Source organism: Callorhinchus milii, unplaced genomic scaffold, assembly GCF_018977255.1.
Source record: "Callorhinchus milii isolate IMCB2004 unplaced genomic scaffold, IMCB_Cmil_1.0 Scaffold1, whole genome shotgun sequence".
NCBI lineage: Eukaryota > Metazoa > Chordata > Chondrichthyes > Chimaeriformes > Callorhinchidae > Callorhinchus > Callorhinchus milii.
In genome coordinates, this window is record NW_024704742.1 from 88,226,926 (window position 1) to 88,243,391 (window position 16,466).

Consider the following 16,466-nt stretch of genomic DNA (forward strand, 5'->3'; position numbering starts at 1 on the left):
TCCTTTCATCATTGTGTCCCCAATGACAATTGCATTACCACTCTTCCCCATGTCCCCCTGTGCATTCATTTGCTTTTGACTCCACTCCCCAAAGGTGTCATCACCCTGATCAGTATTCAGTACAGAGAACCATTTTGTGAGTGCCATATTCTCAGGGGATTTCTGCATTGCCTGTCCCCTCTTCCTACCATGCCGGGTGGTCACCCACTCAATCTCCTTCTGAACCCTCTGTTCCTGAGGGGTGACCACCTCCTGAAAAGTTCAATCCAGGAACTCTTCAGCTTCCCGTATGCTATGAAGTGACACCAGCCCTGCCTCGAGCTCAGAAACCCTGAGCTCAAACTTGAGCAATAATAATAATAATCCTTGCATTTGATATAGCGCTTTTCACGTCGGGAGGATGTCCCAAAGCGCTTCACAGAACACACTGTAAAATGAATTGACTGTATATTTGTGGGCGAACGCAGCAGCCAATTGCGCACAGCAATGTCCCACAAACAGTCGTAGAATGAAAATGACCAATTTATTATTGTTTTTGGTTTTGGAGGGATTATTATTAGGCGTGTGGAGTAAGGAAACTTGCTCAAGGTTTCGCCCTCTGCCTGGAATTGAACTCAGGTCTCTCGCTTGCAAAGCGAGTGCTCTAACCACTGAGCTACAGGACTGGAGACACTTCCTACACACGTGTTTGTCCAGGGCACACAAAGCATCCTGGAGTTCCCACATGGCACACATTGTGCATGCAACCGGTCTCAGCTGCCCTGCCATATTCCCAGACATGTTTTATATTATTTTAATATAACTATTATATATTTTATAATTATGCACCTCTTTCAACCCTCTGCACCAAATTCTCACTTTCACCAAATTCCTTAACATAAGTATCACTCTGTTCCACCTTACTCAGTTCCCTCCTCACTGCTGGGCTCTCTGCTTAAATTTGACAGTCCAGGAGATGAGACCTGGGTTCAATTCCAGGCAGGGCGAAACCTTGGGCAAGTTTCCTTACTCCACACGCCTAATAATAATCCCTCCAAAAACCAAAAACAATAATAAATTGGTAATTTTCAATCTACGACTGTTTGTGGGACATTGCTGTGCGCAATTGGCTGCCGCGTTCGCCCACAAAAAATATACAGTCAATTCACGTTACAGTGTGTTCTGTGAAGCGCTTTGGGACGTCCTCCTGACGTGAAAAGCGCTATATCAAATGCAAGGATTATTATTATTATTATTATTATGTGGCTTAATTACTTCCAGACCAGGAGGAGCGAAAGTGCCATCATTGGAGCATAGGACCAGGAGGAGGTCATTCAGCTTATTGAGCCCATTCTGCTAGTTTATTAGATCATGATAGATAGTTTAATCCAATTGCCCTGCTTTGCATTTTTGATTAGCAAACACAAATCTGGATATTCGTGATGCATGGTGTGTGTTCAGGCATTGCAAACCCCATGCAAAACATCTGACCACAACCTCGGTCATGGCTGTGTGGGCACGTGGATTTCTGTACCAACCCAGTTCTTTGTGTGCACTGCAAATAGCGTGTTGCCTTGCGCTTCTAAAGTTATCTTATATTTTCAGGGGAAAGTTGTTTAAAACCAGCTGTAATGTGGGCAGAGAGATCTCACTAAATGGTCTATAAGGTTAATAATCCTTGCATTTGATATAGAACCCTTCACATCAGAAGGATATCTCAAAGAGCTTCACAGTATATTATGTAAGGTGTAATGACTGTTTTGCAGGTGAATGCAGGAACCAAAATGCACCCACATATACCCATGAAGCGAATGATCAATCCCATTTGGGGAATGATTGGCCACGACACTGGGAGAAACTCATTTCTTTTTTCAAATAGAAACATAGGAACTTTAACATCCACCTGGGCAGGGAGACAGGGCCTTAGTTTAACGTCACACAACACTCAGCATTGCAATGAAGTGCTAAACTAGCCTGGGAGCTCAAAGTCCTGTCAACCTTGAGCGGTGATGCCTGCCTTGTGGACATGTTGATTGTGTAGGGCCCAATAAAATGCACTTCATTATCTGAGCCTGGTCCATAAAGACCTGGGACAAGTCTTGTTCTCAATAAACAATTAGACTGGACACTTAACTTGAGCTCTTTCTACTTGCACTGCAATCCCTCAGCTAGCAAAAGGCTGCATTTCATCAGTACAGCACTTCGTAGTGATATAACACACATGTTTGTAACTTTTGCTTTGCTAAATAACGGAATACATTGGTATTATATACTATCAGCATAACAAATGCTGTGGCCAGCACCTTGGGGGCTAACATATGCTGTTCACTAGCATGACTTCGTTTTTAGACATCTGTGCTTATAATGGTAAATTATATATTAGTTTTCTGCTTAGCTGGCACTTAACACTGATTGATATCAGAATCCTATAGGCACCAAATTGAAAGGTACAGCACAGAAGCTTGCAAGTTTAAGCCCCATATCATGACCTAAGCACACACTCTAAGCCAACCCTCCAGTGCAATACTGGGGGAGCACTTCATTGATGGAGGTGCCATCCTATTGGATAAGATGGTAAAACTGAGGACCAGTCAGACTTTTAACATGGATGTTAAAGACCCTAAGACGCTTTTTGAAAAGAGAAAGTAGTCTCTCTTTCTCTCTTCCCATGTCCTGGCCGACATTCCCTGGATAAAATTTGTTTCATGGCTGTTTGTGGGAAACTTGCTGTGTGCAAAAACAGAAGTCACTGGGAACACTCAGCAGGTACAAGCAGCATCTATGGAGAAAGGAAAGTGAGTCAACGTTTCGGGTCCACGACCCTTCGTCAGAACGTTGACTCACTTTCCTTTCTCCATAGATGCTGCTTCACCTGCTGAGTGTTCCCAGCAACTTCTGTTTTTGTTTCAGATTTCCAACAGCTGCAGTATTTTGTGATTTGCTGTGTGCAAACTGTCTCCTATGTTTGCCTATAAATACTTGTCAAAATTTACCTGTGAAACACTTTGTGACACGTTGACGTTGCAGACACTATATAAAAATCAAAGTATTATTATTAATTGTTAATAACACTTATTTTTTAATTGACTCTTCTTAATTTAATGGGAAAAAACTAACCTAAATAAAAATAATCCTCAAATTTCATGTCGAGAAGACGTCTCAAAGCGTTTCACAAGGATAAGGACAATTTGTTGCTGAATGTCTATTTAGTAGAACAAAGACATTTTATTCTGCAGGAATAAACTTCCACCTGATTTTTATCGTAACCTAGGCGCTGCTGGACAAGACATTGTAAGTTAATGAACATTAACCCACCTTTCATTTCCTTCGTCTACCACTGGGAGTGGGGGGAGCTGGGACTGTGGGTTGTGGGGGCTTCCTTGCATATTGTGCACCGGGGATGGATGATTTGGAGGATGGGAAGAGGAAATGAGGCCTGTTGCTGTTCCACTTCGGCTTGAGTGTGTGCTGGAAAACATTCCTGGAAAGAAGCACNAAAAAAATTGGATCATTTAACACAGGCAGAACAATCTCTCGGCCACAACATGACCACAGTTAAGTATCAAGTAATGAATCTTTCCTCAAAATAACAGATTTCTTGCTGTGAAGGACTATCACATTCTGCTTTCAAAAAAAGGAAAAATAACTCAATGTATTTTCTTCTGAGGAAATCTTGGAAGAACCCAGCACTGCTAATTCTCCTGTTTCCACTTGTCAATGATGGGAATTTCAATTGCCAATGTTGGAAATTAAAGAGATTTTAAGAGGTTACAAGATCTATTGTACTGCACTTTCTGGATGTTTGTGATTTAATATGGGACCTCTTTCCTTTCTCTCCTCTTCTTACAAAAAGCATATAAATAAAATGTTTACATAAATGGAATTTGTTGTTGTTGTTGAGGTTGCATCCTAAATGAAGGAATTCTTTCGGTAACCAAAATTACGTCAAGCACATCATCCTGACTGCTCTGAAAGTATCTAGTTTTGGAGGGAGTCAGTACGACGTACTTCCAGATTTCTTCATTAGGGAATACTGAAATCGCTGCACTTCAGAGACTACTGTTAAACATTAAGCAGTGTGTGGGTTTTGTTTCCTTTCACTCAGTGAAATGGCCAGAAGGATCACAATGGTCTATTCCAGTCTAGTGTATTCCCAAGTTCCTAAATCAGAAAGGTTATTAGATTTGTTATCATGCTGCAATCATATCGAGAGCCTTGGGCAGCAGCTATAAAACCACACAAGTAAATCTCAAGCCACTTGTTACTACCACGTGAACCAAAGACAGTATTACAGCCTTGAAATCGTTCCATGCTATCTATGTTTTAAAACCTTTTTTGGCAGATTTTGTGCTTATCAAGGTGAGGGATGTTAATGTGAGGAAATGGAACATTTCCCATTTTCGGTAACCAGTGTCATGCATCAAGCATTACCAGATAAGCTGCTTCTCAGTTAGATGTGAAGTAAAACTCCTTCCCATCCAAATCCAACAATGTTGCCTGAGGGGACCAAACTCAAAAGAGCACCCCCTGCTGCAGTGACATGCTATTTCTGGAAGTGAGACTGCCAATTAGTACTGAATGACATGTAACATTTGGGGTCAAAATTGTGCTTTGTGATAACATCACTGGTGATAGTTATGACAAATGACCAAAAGTGTGGCTGAGAGAGGCCAAAGCCAGTGGTTACTAGAATAAGGATTAGTATGGATATGGGATGGCAATTCGATGGAGTAAGGATGGGTATGGGAGGGAGTAAGGAGTGGGTGGAGACTCATGTGAAATGTAAACACCGGCATGGATTCGTTGGGCCGAAGGACCTGTTTCTGTGCTATACGATCTGTGTAAATCTGTGTACTGCTTTTAACTGTGATTTTGGTAACCCACTGATGATATCCCATGCTACAGTTTTGACCCCATAGACACTTTCTATCTTGTGTGCTGCCGAGACTCCTGGATGAGAGCTATCTTTCCACAGCTGAATGTCAACAAGACCGAGGGTCTCCTGATTGGTTCCTGTCAGCGCCTCCACCCTCACAGGATCACCATCCAAGGATGCAAACTCCACCTCACTAAGCCAGTCCAGAACCTTGGCATCTTGTTTGACCCTCAACTATCCTTTCTATCCCACATCCGTACCATGACCCGCTCTGACTTCCCCCAGCTCCGCAACATTGGTAACCATTTAAACAACAGTGGATATTCAGGACAAAAGACCTGAAATTCATTCCACCCACAGTCTTGGCCTGTAAAATCATTTTACCTTAAAATGAAAGATTATGCATAATTGTGCAGAAGAACATTCTTAAAAATTGAAAATTCTTCAATTCTGTTTGAATTTCAAAGCAGATTTCCTGCAGGGCTTAAAAAGGCTAGCTTCAATGAAGACTGAATTTAAGAATTTTCCACCATTTGGCCAATATTATATTTTAAGGTAAATAGTCTCACAAGCTAAAGGCTAGGTAGAATTTGGGGCTTGAAGTGTTTAGTGAGGTCTGGCAGAAGCTTCGGTTGTACATCAGTGACATAAGTAAATAAAAAGGGATGAATAAGTCTAATAATGTTCACTTAAACAAGAAATATGACTGTGGAAGGACTCTTTTTTGTCAGTGAAGTATATATGTGCACCTCTCGCTGAGCGGGACCAAATGATTTGCAGGTAACAAAATACACTTGTAACAGCCCTATGGTATAGAGCACAATAACACAGAGCATGCTGCGTTGCATTTACATTAAGTGACGCCTAAGGGTGTGTGTTCGTTGTCTGGATCCCTCTTTGCTGGTAAGGGTCGCCACTGTTTTCTTTTGCTGCTGGATCGCTTTTAAGTTGGCCTTGAGACATTTAAAGTGATTGACAGGCGGAACAATCAATTGGTCACGGCAGGAGAATGTATCAGAAATGTTCATTGCTTGGGTGATTGGGAATGTTGGGGATTCACGTGGCGCTGACACTTGTGGTACTGATTAGAAACTGCGAGTTCAGCTTGGCTCTTCATTTACACATCAATCGCAACAATTTTAATATGGAATTATTAATACATTAGGAACCAAATAATTCGCCGCAGTTTCAGGCTGACGTGAAAGTTCCACATCTCAAATCCATAGTGTAAAATACACATTCAACAATACTTTTTATTGACTTTGGTCAGAATTGCTCAAGGTACATGCGATATACGGGTAGCATGACTGTCCACTTCGGTAACGTTTTTAAACAGAGCTCAACCGTGCCTGGAAATCCTAAACGTGCAATGAACACACATTATGGTTGAAAACGTAACTCTTTAAGCTCTTGATTCAGGGCTTTTGCAACTTTGAATGCTGCAAAATGCTTATTTGTTTAAATAAAATATTAAATCTGAGGCTATAAACTCCTTATTATTTCTTCTTCTTCAAACCTTGCACCTCCCACAGCTTAGCTGGTTAACAACTCATCCCTTGGTTCCTGAAAACTCAAACATTCTCGACTCTGGTGCAGAGTTTGTGGATTCATGTTCCGGGTTGGGGGCTTTGAACTCACAGTGTATGCTGATATTCCAGTGTAGTACTGGGGTGTGCTGCATGTCCAAAGTGCCTTCCTATCGATTAAATGTTAAATTGCTTGTCTGCCTGTTCAGATGGATGTTGAAGAACCTATGGTACTATTTGAAAAAAAGGGAGTTTCTCCCAGTTCAAACAATCCTCTGAATAAAACTGGCCATTCACTTCAAGGACATTTGTAGGAAATTGTTGTGTGTGAATTGCTTGCCAGATAAATTGATTATTCACCTCTTGGATGTTTGCAGGCCACTTCTGAACGCAAATTGCCTGCCGAATTTTCCTACAAATACAAAGTTGCTACACTTAACAGTAAGTACTTTGAAGTGCTGTGAGACAGTTCGCTGTGATAAGATGCTATTTCTCCTAACATACACAGTCACTAAACTTTTACAGTAAATCCTATGAAGCGCTTTGAGTAATCCTCCCCACATGTAAGACCTGATATTCAAATACATGGATTATCATGATTTCTCCCTCTGGTGGAACAAATACTCCAGTCACCTTGCGGTTCTCCCATTCTATTGTGAGATGGACACCCTGATTTTAAACTGTTCAGAAAGTTATGAAATGTAACCGAACAATAATGTTAGACACAGAAGAATGGAATGTCACAGCACAGAAGAAGATCATCGGCCCATAAAGTCTACGCTGAACCATCCTATTCTAATCCCGCTCCCCTGCTCGCTCTCCACACCCTTTAATATTCTTCCTCTTAAAGCATCTATTTAATCCCTTTTAAGTTAATTTATGGAGCCTGCCTCAACAATGGTGCATAGCAGAGAAATGCACATTCCAACCACCCTCTGTGTGAAGAAAATAAAAAGAACAGAGACCGAGCCTGGCAGGAGCACTTTTTTTCCCCACTTGCTTCTTTCTGAGTCTTATGAACTGGAGACAGTATCTATAAACCTTCTCAGCAAATTGTCATCAGTAGTAAAGTAAATCTATACTAATGGTGATCCTCTGCTTTACCTGGTGTGAGCCTGGTTTAAGTTACTTGACCAGCTTGGACAATCTTACCTGCTTACCTGCTTGACTCATGGTGTGGAGGTTATATCTACATCAGGGATGAGAGATTTATTGATGAGGAAAGACATGAGAAACTTGGGCTGTTTTCCCTCAAACAGAGAAGGCTGAGAGGAGACCTGATAAAGAATTATTTTTAGATAATGAGAGGTTTTGATAACATGAACAAGGAGAAATTCTTTCCACTATTCGGTGAATCACTGACTTAGAGGGCAAAGATTTGAAGTCATTATCAAAAGAGCAAAGAGAAAGATAGGGAGAATTTATTTTACACAGAGGACTGTTAGGATGTGGAATGCGTTACTGTGATTATGGTTGAGACAGAATTCATATTAGCTTTCTTTTATTGGATTTTTCATTCTGTAATATTTATATTTTCAGGAAATGACTGGGTGTGACTTTGCCCGGCTCACAGACCTGGGTATCTGAACTGGAAGCGTTCGCTCACAAAACACTCAGTCACTACACTTCACAGGAAAAATCTGTGAAACCTTTTCAGTCATCCTCTTGACATGAAAGTACTATACCAAATGTATATTTGGATTATTATTATTAATGGTATTATTATCTGCAGTAGTCACCTGCACACTTGATAATTCCAATGCTTTCTTTGCTTGCTGTCCTACTTTGATCACCCATAAGAGGTTTAGAGGTACAAAGGGCAATTTCTAGACAAGGATTTTTTTCTTTACCCAAGGTAATTAACAACTGGAATAGTTTGCCAGGAAGGATGGTGGAAGCCAGGACACTGGAAGTTAAGAAGCAGCTTGAAGCTGTGATGGGAAGATCATAGGGTGGGTGTTCTGGAAGGATGGGATCAGATGGGACAAAGCAACCAAACTATTCTTGTGATCTTGAGGTATGAGTGCACCACTCATGCTGACAAATTATTGCTGCTACTCTATATGACCACCAGAGGGCCCCTGTAGGGGACTTGAAAATATATAATAATAAAGCTTACATTTGACATAGCACTTTTCACATCAGAAGGATGACAGAGTGTTTCAGAGATACACTGTAAAGTGCAGTGTCTGGTGTTTTTGTGGTATTTGATGTATGGTCATTCCTACCACTGAGCAAATATATATGGAACAACTTCAAATTAGTTCAGTAGGAACAGAAATACATATTTACAAAGCACAGAGAGAAAATCTGAGGCTAAAAGTACGGAGACTGAAAGAGGCACTGTGGTAGAAAGTGATGCTACTGGAGATGGCTTGTTGTATCTAACGGTTGGAACATATCGTCAGGAACACTGGAGGCTGGAACAATGAACTCATTTAAAAAGCAGTTTGGTGCTGTGATGGGGCGGTGGGGGTGGGGCGGTGATAATAATAATAATAATAATAATAATAATAATAATAATAATAATAATCATCATCACCATCATAATAATCCTTGCATTTGGTACAACGCACTTCATGTCAGGAGGACAATCCCAAAGAGCTACACAGGATTTACTGTGAAGTGGAGTGGCTATGTATTTGAGGGTGAATGCACACAGCAATATCCCACAAACAGCCATGAAACAAATGACCAATTTTATATGGGGGATTGTTGCCCAGGACACCAGGAGAAGCTCCCTTCTCTTTTCGAACAGTGCCAGAGATCTTTAATGTCCACCTCATTCCCTAGAAAAAATTGTTCATTCACTTCATGGCTTCGAGCCTGTTCCGACATTTAATTAGATGATGGCTGATCTGTACCTCAACTAGTCAGTTGTTATGATTAATCAATATTGTTATTAATAATAATGATAGTCCTTGCATTTGATATAGCACCTCATCACATCTTCGAGGCATCTCAAAAGCCTTCACAGAATATAATATAAGTGAATTGACTGTATTTTGTGGACGAAATGCGGCAGCCTATTCCACACAGCAGTGTCCCACTAGCAGTCGTGTATTTAGTGACCAAATTATTATTATTTTTAATTTTTATAATAACTGAACCTCAGAATTAACTGTCTCTGTGGTCCTGGCAAAGCCACGCGGGGAACTGGGGTACCGATGGTGGTAGAGCAGCTGTCTGGCTGATCAAATGAGACTTGGGAGAGTTGTAGACGTGTGAGGCAAAACCCAAATGGAAATAATAAATTTTCCATTTGAGTTTTGTAAATGCAATAATATAAATGCAAATATATAAAGGCAGAGTGTTGTTGTGTATCAAATGCAAGGATAATTTAATATCCAAACCTGTTTTTGTGAACTCTTGTGAACTCAGATTAGACCAGTGGTGGCCATTTATGGCATAAATCAAGAAATATTTAATCAAGAAATTTATTTTGTTGGCTGATCATAAAGATTGGTTACTATTGGGTTAAAGCAAAAAACTAACACTGGGAGAAGCCCTTCTATCTATCTTTGAATACAAAGGAAAAAGGGTAGAAGCTGTTGGAGGAAGAGAAACTAAAATGTCCAACAGTGGAGACACAGGCACCAAACAGTGTCCTGGCTGGCAGCAAGCAGAGGTCTCAGTGTCTCTCTCGCACTTTCAATTGTTTTAATAATAATAATAATAATCCTTGCATTTGATATAGCGCTTTTCACTTCGGGAGGACGTTCCAAAGCGCTTCACAGAACATACTGTAAAGTGAATTGACTGTATATTTGTGGGCGAACGCAGCAGCCAATTGCGGACAGCAATGTCCCACAAACAGTCGTAGATTGAAAATGACCAATTTTTATTATTGTTTTTGGTTTTGGAGGGATTATTATTAGGCGTGTGGAGTAAGGAAACTTGCCCAAGGTTTCGCCCTGCCTGGAATTGAACCCAGGTGTCTCGCTTGCAAAGCGAGTGCTCTAACCACTGAGCTACAGCTTTGATTACATTGATTACATTGATCTTGAGCTGCTGTGATATACTCTGTAAAGCATTTTGAGAGGTCCCGAAGACATAATAAGGCACTATATCCTTATTCCACACGCCTAATGATAATCCCTCCAAAAAAACAAAACAGTAATAAATTGGTCATTTTCAATCTACGACTGTTTGTGGGACATTGCTGTGCGCAATTGGCTGCCGCGTTCGCCCACAAATATACAGTCGATTCACTTTACAGTGTGTTCTGTGAAGCGCTTTGGGACGTCCTCCCGACGTGAAAAGCGCTATATCAAATGCAAGGATTATTATTACAGGACTCCACAATTACTTTCACTATTATTGACAAACATCAGTAGGATTCAGCTACTGCCGAATGCAGTCACAATAATATACTGAGGTCCTCCCCGACCCCAGTAACTCGTCAGTGCCATGTTTGGCTCTGGTGATGGCTTCAGCCCTTTCACTATTGAGTTCAGACTCCCTGAGATGTCTATTTAAAGAACCAGAAAAAAAAACTGTCTGTGAAGATAATTCACAGAGATATCATGTATCTCGCGAGTTGAGCAAGGCAACCTGTGGCATTTCCTTCTTGTCTTTTCACGCCTCTACAGTGCTTAAAGCAACCGAACGCACAGCTTCTAAACAGGTTTTTTATAAACAAAACAAACAAAGATTTTGTTTTATGAAAAGGACGAATGTCTGGCAGGCATTTGAAGGCGGCAATTCGCCCTCAGGATTCTGGCAGGGTTCGTGAACAACTAGTGCTTTACACTTGTCGTTGCTGATGTTATCAGAACTGCTTGATTTAATTAATTAAAGTGCTTTTGTTGAAATTCGCTGTCAGCCTGCTCACTGACTTGCACTGAGGGTGTTTTTGATCTCAGAGTCTGATAGAAAGGCCATGTATAACCCAGATCGTTGAACTGTTAAGTCATGCGCATGAAGAATTCAGGAACCCAAAGGCAAATGTCAAGGACCTATTAGTCGTAATACCAAAACAGAAAAAAACAGAGACAAGGGGTTTAGCCTCTTTATGCCCGTGTCTCACAAACAGCTCATGTCTTGGGACTAAATCCCTTTCAGCCCTAAAACAAAATCAATTACAGTGCCTACACAGTCAGATTCTCAGTTTAGAGAATTCAGCCTCTTGTTATTAAAATATATTAATTTTCCTGCTTTTTAAAACTCAGCAGGATATTGATGTTCATTCTTGTAAGGACTGCCATAAGAAAAAACAGCTGCTTTCAGGAAGTGGATTCATCATTTTAATCCCTTCATCATCGTAGCATTAATAATGCAATGGAATCATGTTATTTCAGACAAAAGCTGAATTCTTCTCAGTCTCTTGATAGCTCTCGTTCATTCTCCAGACAGGGGGATGACTAGACAGGTCATTTAGGCTGCATCAGGTAGCTGTCCGGGTGATACAACTGGAACCAGGTCGCCCCTGACACCAAAGCTCTGTCCGATTTGATGGCAAAGAATAGCAACCGTCTCCTAAACACCAGCCCCATGGAAACATACACCCATTGATTGACTGATCGCTCATGTGAATGCTGAACACACAAGTTTATCAATTTAAAAAAAAGGGACAGATGAAAAGTGCTCTCAATTCCACATTGTCTCCGCTAAACTTCCAGGTTTTTCAACATGTATGTTATGTAGAGGTAACCCTACAACTCCTTCAGATGAGACTGTCTTTTTGATGAGATGTTAAACTGAGGTCTATCTGTGGACGTTTAAAGATCCCATGAAAAGAGAAGATAGTTTCTCCCAGTGTCCTGGACAACAATCTCCCAGATAAAATTGATCATTCACTTCATGGCTGTTTGTGGACACTGCTATGTGGAAATTGGCTGCCACATTCACCTACAAATACACAGTCATTACAATTTACATCCTATATAAATCCTGAGAAGCGCATTGAGATGGCCTCCTGACGAGAATTGTGCAAGATCAAATTCAAGGGTTGTTATTATTATTAATAATCTGGAAGGGCATTGGTTTGAAGCGTCCTGTTTGTTTGGATAACTGTTAACCTTCTATCGGCCATTGCAGTGACTAAAAGCATATGATATGATGGAAACCTCACTGGGTTTGTGGTCAGGTACATATTTTTTAGATAAAACCAGGAAGAAGGTGGTGGATCGTTCAGTAAGAATACCATGCATACCTGATTGCTCAAAATGCCTTGCCACTTGACAAGGTGGATTAAGTTTGTAAAACAAGCTGATTGTAAAATCTCAGCAAGCAGTAGCACTGTAATGCACAACATGTTAGGCACTTAATGCTACTTCAGGCACATTTAGAATCCGTCTTAGTTATGTTTTCAGTGCTTTGCCAGTTATAGATCATGCGCTGACCTTTTCAGGGAGGAAAAAGGTCAAGACAATATTTTTCGTAAAAGGCGGCCAGAAAAATCTTGAAGATGGTTAAGTTTTCTGAAAGTATGGGATGAGAAATGTGATGTTTTGTAACAGTGATTTGATATGATATGGATTCAAACTTATCGGAAAGGAAAGTAGCAGAGAGTTGTGAGGGGATTGCAATTAAAATGAGGGGAGGTATTAAGTTAAGTGTCTTGGGCCCCTCCTCTTGGTTGTATTCATTAATGACCCGGTTTAGCAGATCCAGTTTAAGGTAGTCCACAACAACAACTTGCATTTAAATAGTGCCCTTCACATAGGATAATGTCTCAGAGAGCATCATAACAGGTTAGACAGGGTTCAATTTGCAAATGACATTGATTTGGGGGGAATTTATTCCTCACCAAACAGTCCAAGCGATCTGAGGCACAAGACAAACAGGATGCTCGGTGATATTACCAAATCAGTTGAGTTCAGTTCCCTGGAAGCCACATAGAGCTGTGGTCAGGCTGTATCTAAAGTACTCCATCCAGTTGTTGTCATCAGGACATAAGGGGGCTGCTCAGAGCCCAGACTCAGTGCAGAGGAGAGCAAAACACAGAAAGATGATACCCAGAGTTAGAGAAGTTTAGAAAAATAAACTATGTGCAATGATTAGACAAACTGGACTCTTCGATCTTGAAAAGAAATTTCTCCAAGGGCATCTTATAGAGGTATTTAAGATTTAAATGGGATTCAGGAATTAAACTCAGAACAATAATTTCTGACTACAGAACAAGGTTTAGAGTTGCAAAGAACAATTTCAGGACAGACACCAGCAAGTATTTCCCAACTTGGCCTCCTCAATGCCTCCCTCCATAGGCTGCAGAACATCCAGAACTCTGCAGGCTGCATCCTCTCCCGCACCAGGCTCTGTGACCCTATTATCCCCCGTTCTCGCCCGACTCCACTGGCTTCCCATCACACAGAGGATACAGTTCAAGATCCTGGTCCTCATCTCCATGGCCTTGCTACCCCCTACCTCTGCGACTTCCTAACCCCCAACCATCCTGCTCGCTCCCTCTGCTCAGCGGGCTCTGGCCCCTGCTTCACGTCCCCCACCTCGCCTGCCCCACCATTTGCGGGCAGGCCTTCAGCCACTCTGCCTCTACCCTCTGGAACTCCATCCCGCAGTCCCTCCACCTATCCCCTCCCTTGCCTTCTTCAAGACCCCTCAAGACCTTCCTCTTTGACTGTACTTTCGATCACCCTCCTTCCCTCCCTGCCCTCCATCCTCCCCGATCCCAACCCCCAGCTCGGGTCTGAAGCACTGACTGTCCAGCACTCTGGGACGTCCTCCCGATGTGAAAGGCATGATACAAATGCAATTTTGTTGTTGTTATTTCTTTACCCCGAGAGTAATTAATGACTGGAACACACGACGATCAAAACAAAATAATAAGTTAACAAGAAGGGAGGCTGAAGCCAGGACCCTGGAATCATTTAAACAGCTTGATGCTGTGATGGGAGCATGGTAGGATAGTATTCAGGAAGCATGAGATCAAATGGGCTGAAGGACCTTCTTCATCCAAAACTCTCTTGTGTTTTTGTGATCTAGACTGACAATCCAGTGCAGCACTGGGGAAGTGTCGCATGGTTGGAGGTGTCTTCCTTCAAGTGAGGCAGTAAAATGAGTTCCCATTTCCTGTCCAGGTGAAAGTTAAAGATCCAATGATACTGTTTGATAAGGGAAGGAGTCTCTCCTGGAGATCGAGCTATCAATTCCCTGCAAAAGTTCCACCTCCCTCTTGGCTGTTTGCGGGATCTAGCTGTGTGCAAAATGGATCCTGTGGTTGACTACAAAAAACAGTGACTACATGTGGGAAGCACTGTAAGATGCTTTGGCCTTCTAGGTGCTATGAAAACCCCAGTTTTACAGGCGAGATTCAAACCCAGTTCTGAAGTGCGTTATTAATATCACTTTGAACCACGCTTCCACATACTGTTCAGGGGTTAGGTTGACCAGGAAGCAGGTGCTATAGTTCACAGAGCAAGTCAGCTGCATTGTATCAGATATGCTTAGTGATGTTTTGTGTAAAATGGTCTTCACTTTAGGTGTTGAAAGCTGTTCGTGTACTAGCTACAGTAGACAGTGTACAGGTTAGGAGTTGCTTGCTGTGTATGTACTAACTGCAATGGACAGTATTTCAAGTTAGGAGTTGACAGCTGTGGGCAAGTACATCTACAATAAACAATGTATGGTACTGTTGGCTGTGTGTATGCATTACCGGAGCTGTCTTAAAATAACAAGATGTCATTTTGTTGTGTTGAAGCTTTGATTTTGTACATTGTGAAAAGCAAAGGCAGCAGAACAGGTTCAGATAAGCAATTGAGCCACCATAGTGCGTTACAATACTATCTGTTCATTCCTGGCACTCGTGCCAAACTACTCCCGTGATAGATGGGATGTCAGTTTCCTTTCTCCAGTGTTGAGAGGTTTTGGTCCAGTTCCCACCAAAACTCTTTTGGGGCAGCACCAATTTTTCCCCTTTTGGAGATTGATTGGCAATCCAACTTGTATTAACCTGAAATGCCTTCTGCATGCAGTAGGAAGTGAGTGCTCTGTAGTACTAGGAGCCTCAGTATCAGTGAGCGCACAATATTTGATCTTCACCAGTGCCTATATCTTCCTTGACTGTTCTCAATCAGCTGGTAGGAAATGGAGATAAGTGGAGGAATGTGGAGCTCACTCGAGAACTTGGTCACTAGACTCAGGCCAGGCTTGCCCTGCCGGAGAGGTGGTTCGTTTAGCTGACTGCTGGAATGATCATGAAGACGGGTATCAGTCCGCATTGTCCTTTGATACTTGGGGCCTAGAAACATTTTGGGGGGATCGGGGCTTCTCTGTGGGGATAACCCTCATTCCCTAGTGGAATGCAATGCGGTCTGATAAGGCTTAGCCTTGCTCAACAATAAAAAAAAGTTCTCAATCAGCTAGCCTGGGATTTGGCATCAGGTGAAGTAGAAAGGTATGTGTTTGCCTGCCCCCAGTTGTGTGAACAGGGTTTGTGAATCCTCACCTGAATACATGTCATGGGCTGGGCCTGGGGATCGTCCCAGGGGGCCATCCACGCCATCATGCGGTGACGTCGCGGGCTGCAGGGGCTGGATGGTCAGGCAGTCATTCAGCATCTCCTGGTCAGGCTCATTGCTGGATCGTAACTGCACACAGAACACAAACACTTTGGTTGGTGACGAAGGATAAACAACCCCAAAAATTTACACTTGTACGGTGCCTTTCATGTGGAAGAAAGTCTCAAAGTATTTTACAATGTCTGAATAGGAGTCTGAGTTGGCAAGGAGCTGGGTGGAGAGATGGCTGAAAATGCAGTCAAAGGGTTTTCAGATAATAATAATACTTGCATTTGATATAGCGCCTTATAACGTCATTGAGACATCTCAAAGCACTTCACAGAATATATCGTAAAGTGGACTGACTGTGTATTTTGTGGGCAAATTTTGATGATATTTGATTTGAAAGCAGGGCAAGGATCGGAGTGAGGGGCTTATGGAACCTAGGATATGAGCAGTGGAATACTGAATGCTTTGTAGCTTGGGGAAGATGGAGCTGGTGAGGCTGGTGAGCAGGGCATTAGAGAAGTGGAGGTGATAAAAACCTGGATGAGGGTTTTGGCTGTGTTGGGGTGAAGTATTGGCAGAGGTAGGCGACGTTGTGAGGATGGAAGAAAACAGACATGG

General features: G+C 42.0%; 1 protein-coding gene across 1 annotated transcript in view; it reads right to left on the minus strand.

Annotated features, from left to right (window-relative positions):
* The window catches only part of glis3 (GLIS family zinc finger 3), a 281,629-nt gene that overhangs the window by 28,515 nt on the left and 236,648 nt on the right, over positions 1-16,466 (minus strand). Inside the window, exons 9-10 of the mRNA XM_042332976.1 lie at positions 15,788-15,929; positions 3,295-3,460 (exon numbers count right to left, since the gene is read on the minus strand). Of these exons, the coding sequence (XP_042188910.1) occupies positions 3,295-3,460; positions 15,788-15,929 (308 nt within the window). The remainder of the gene's footprint in view (positions 1-3,294; positions 3,461-15,787; positions 15,930-16,466) is intronic.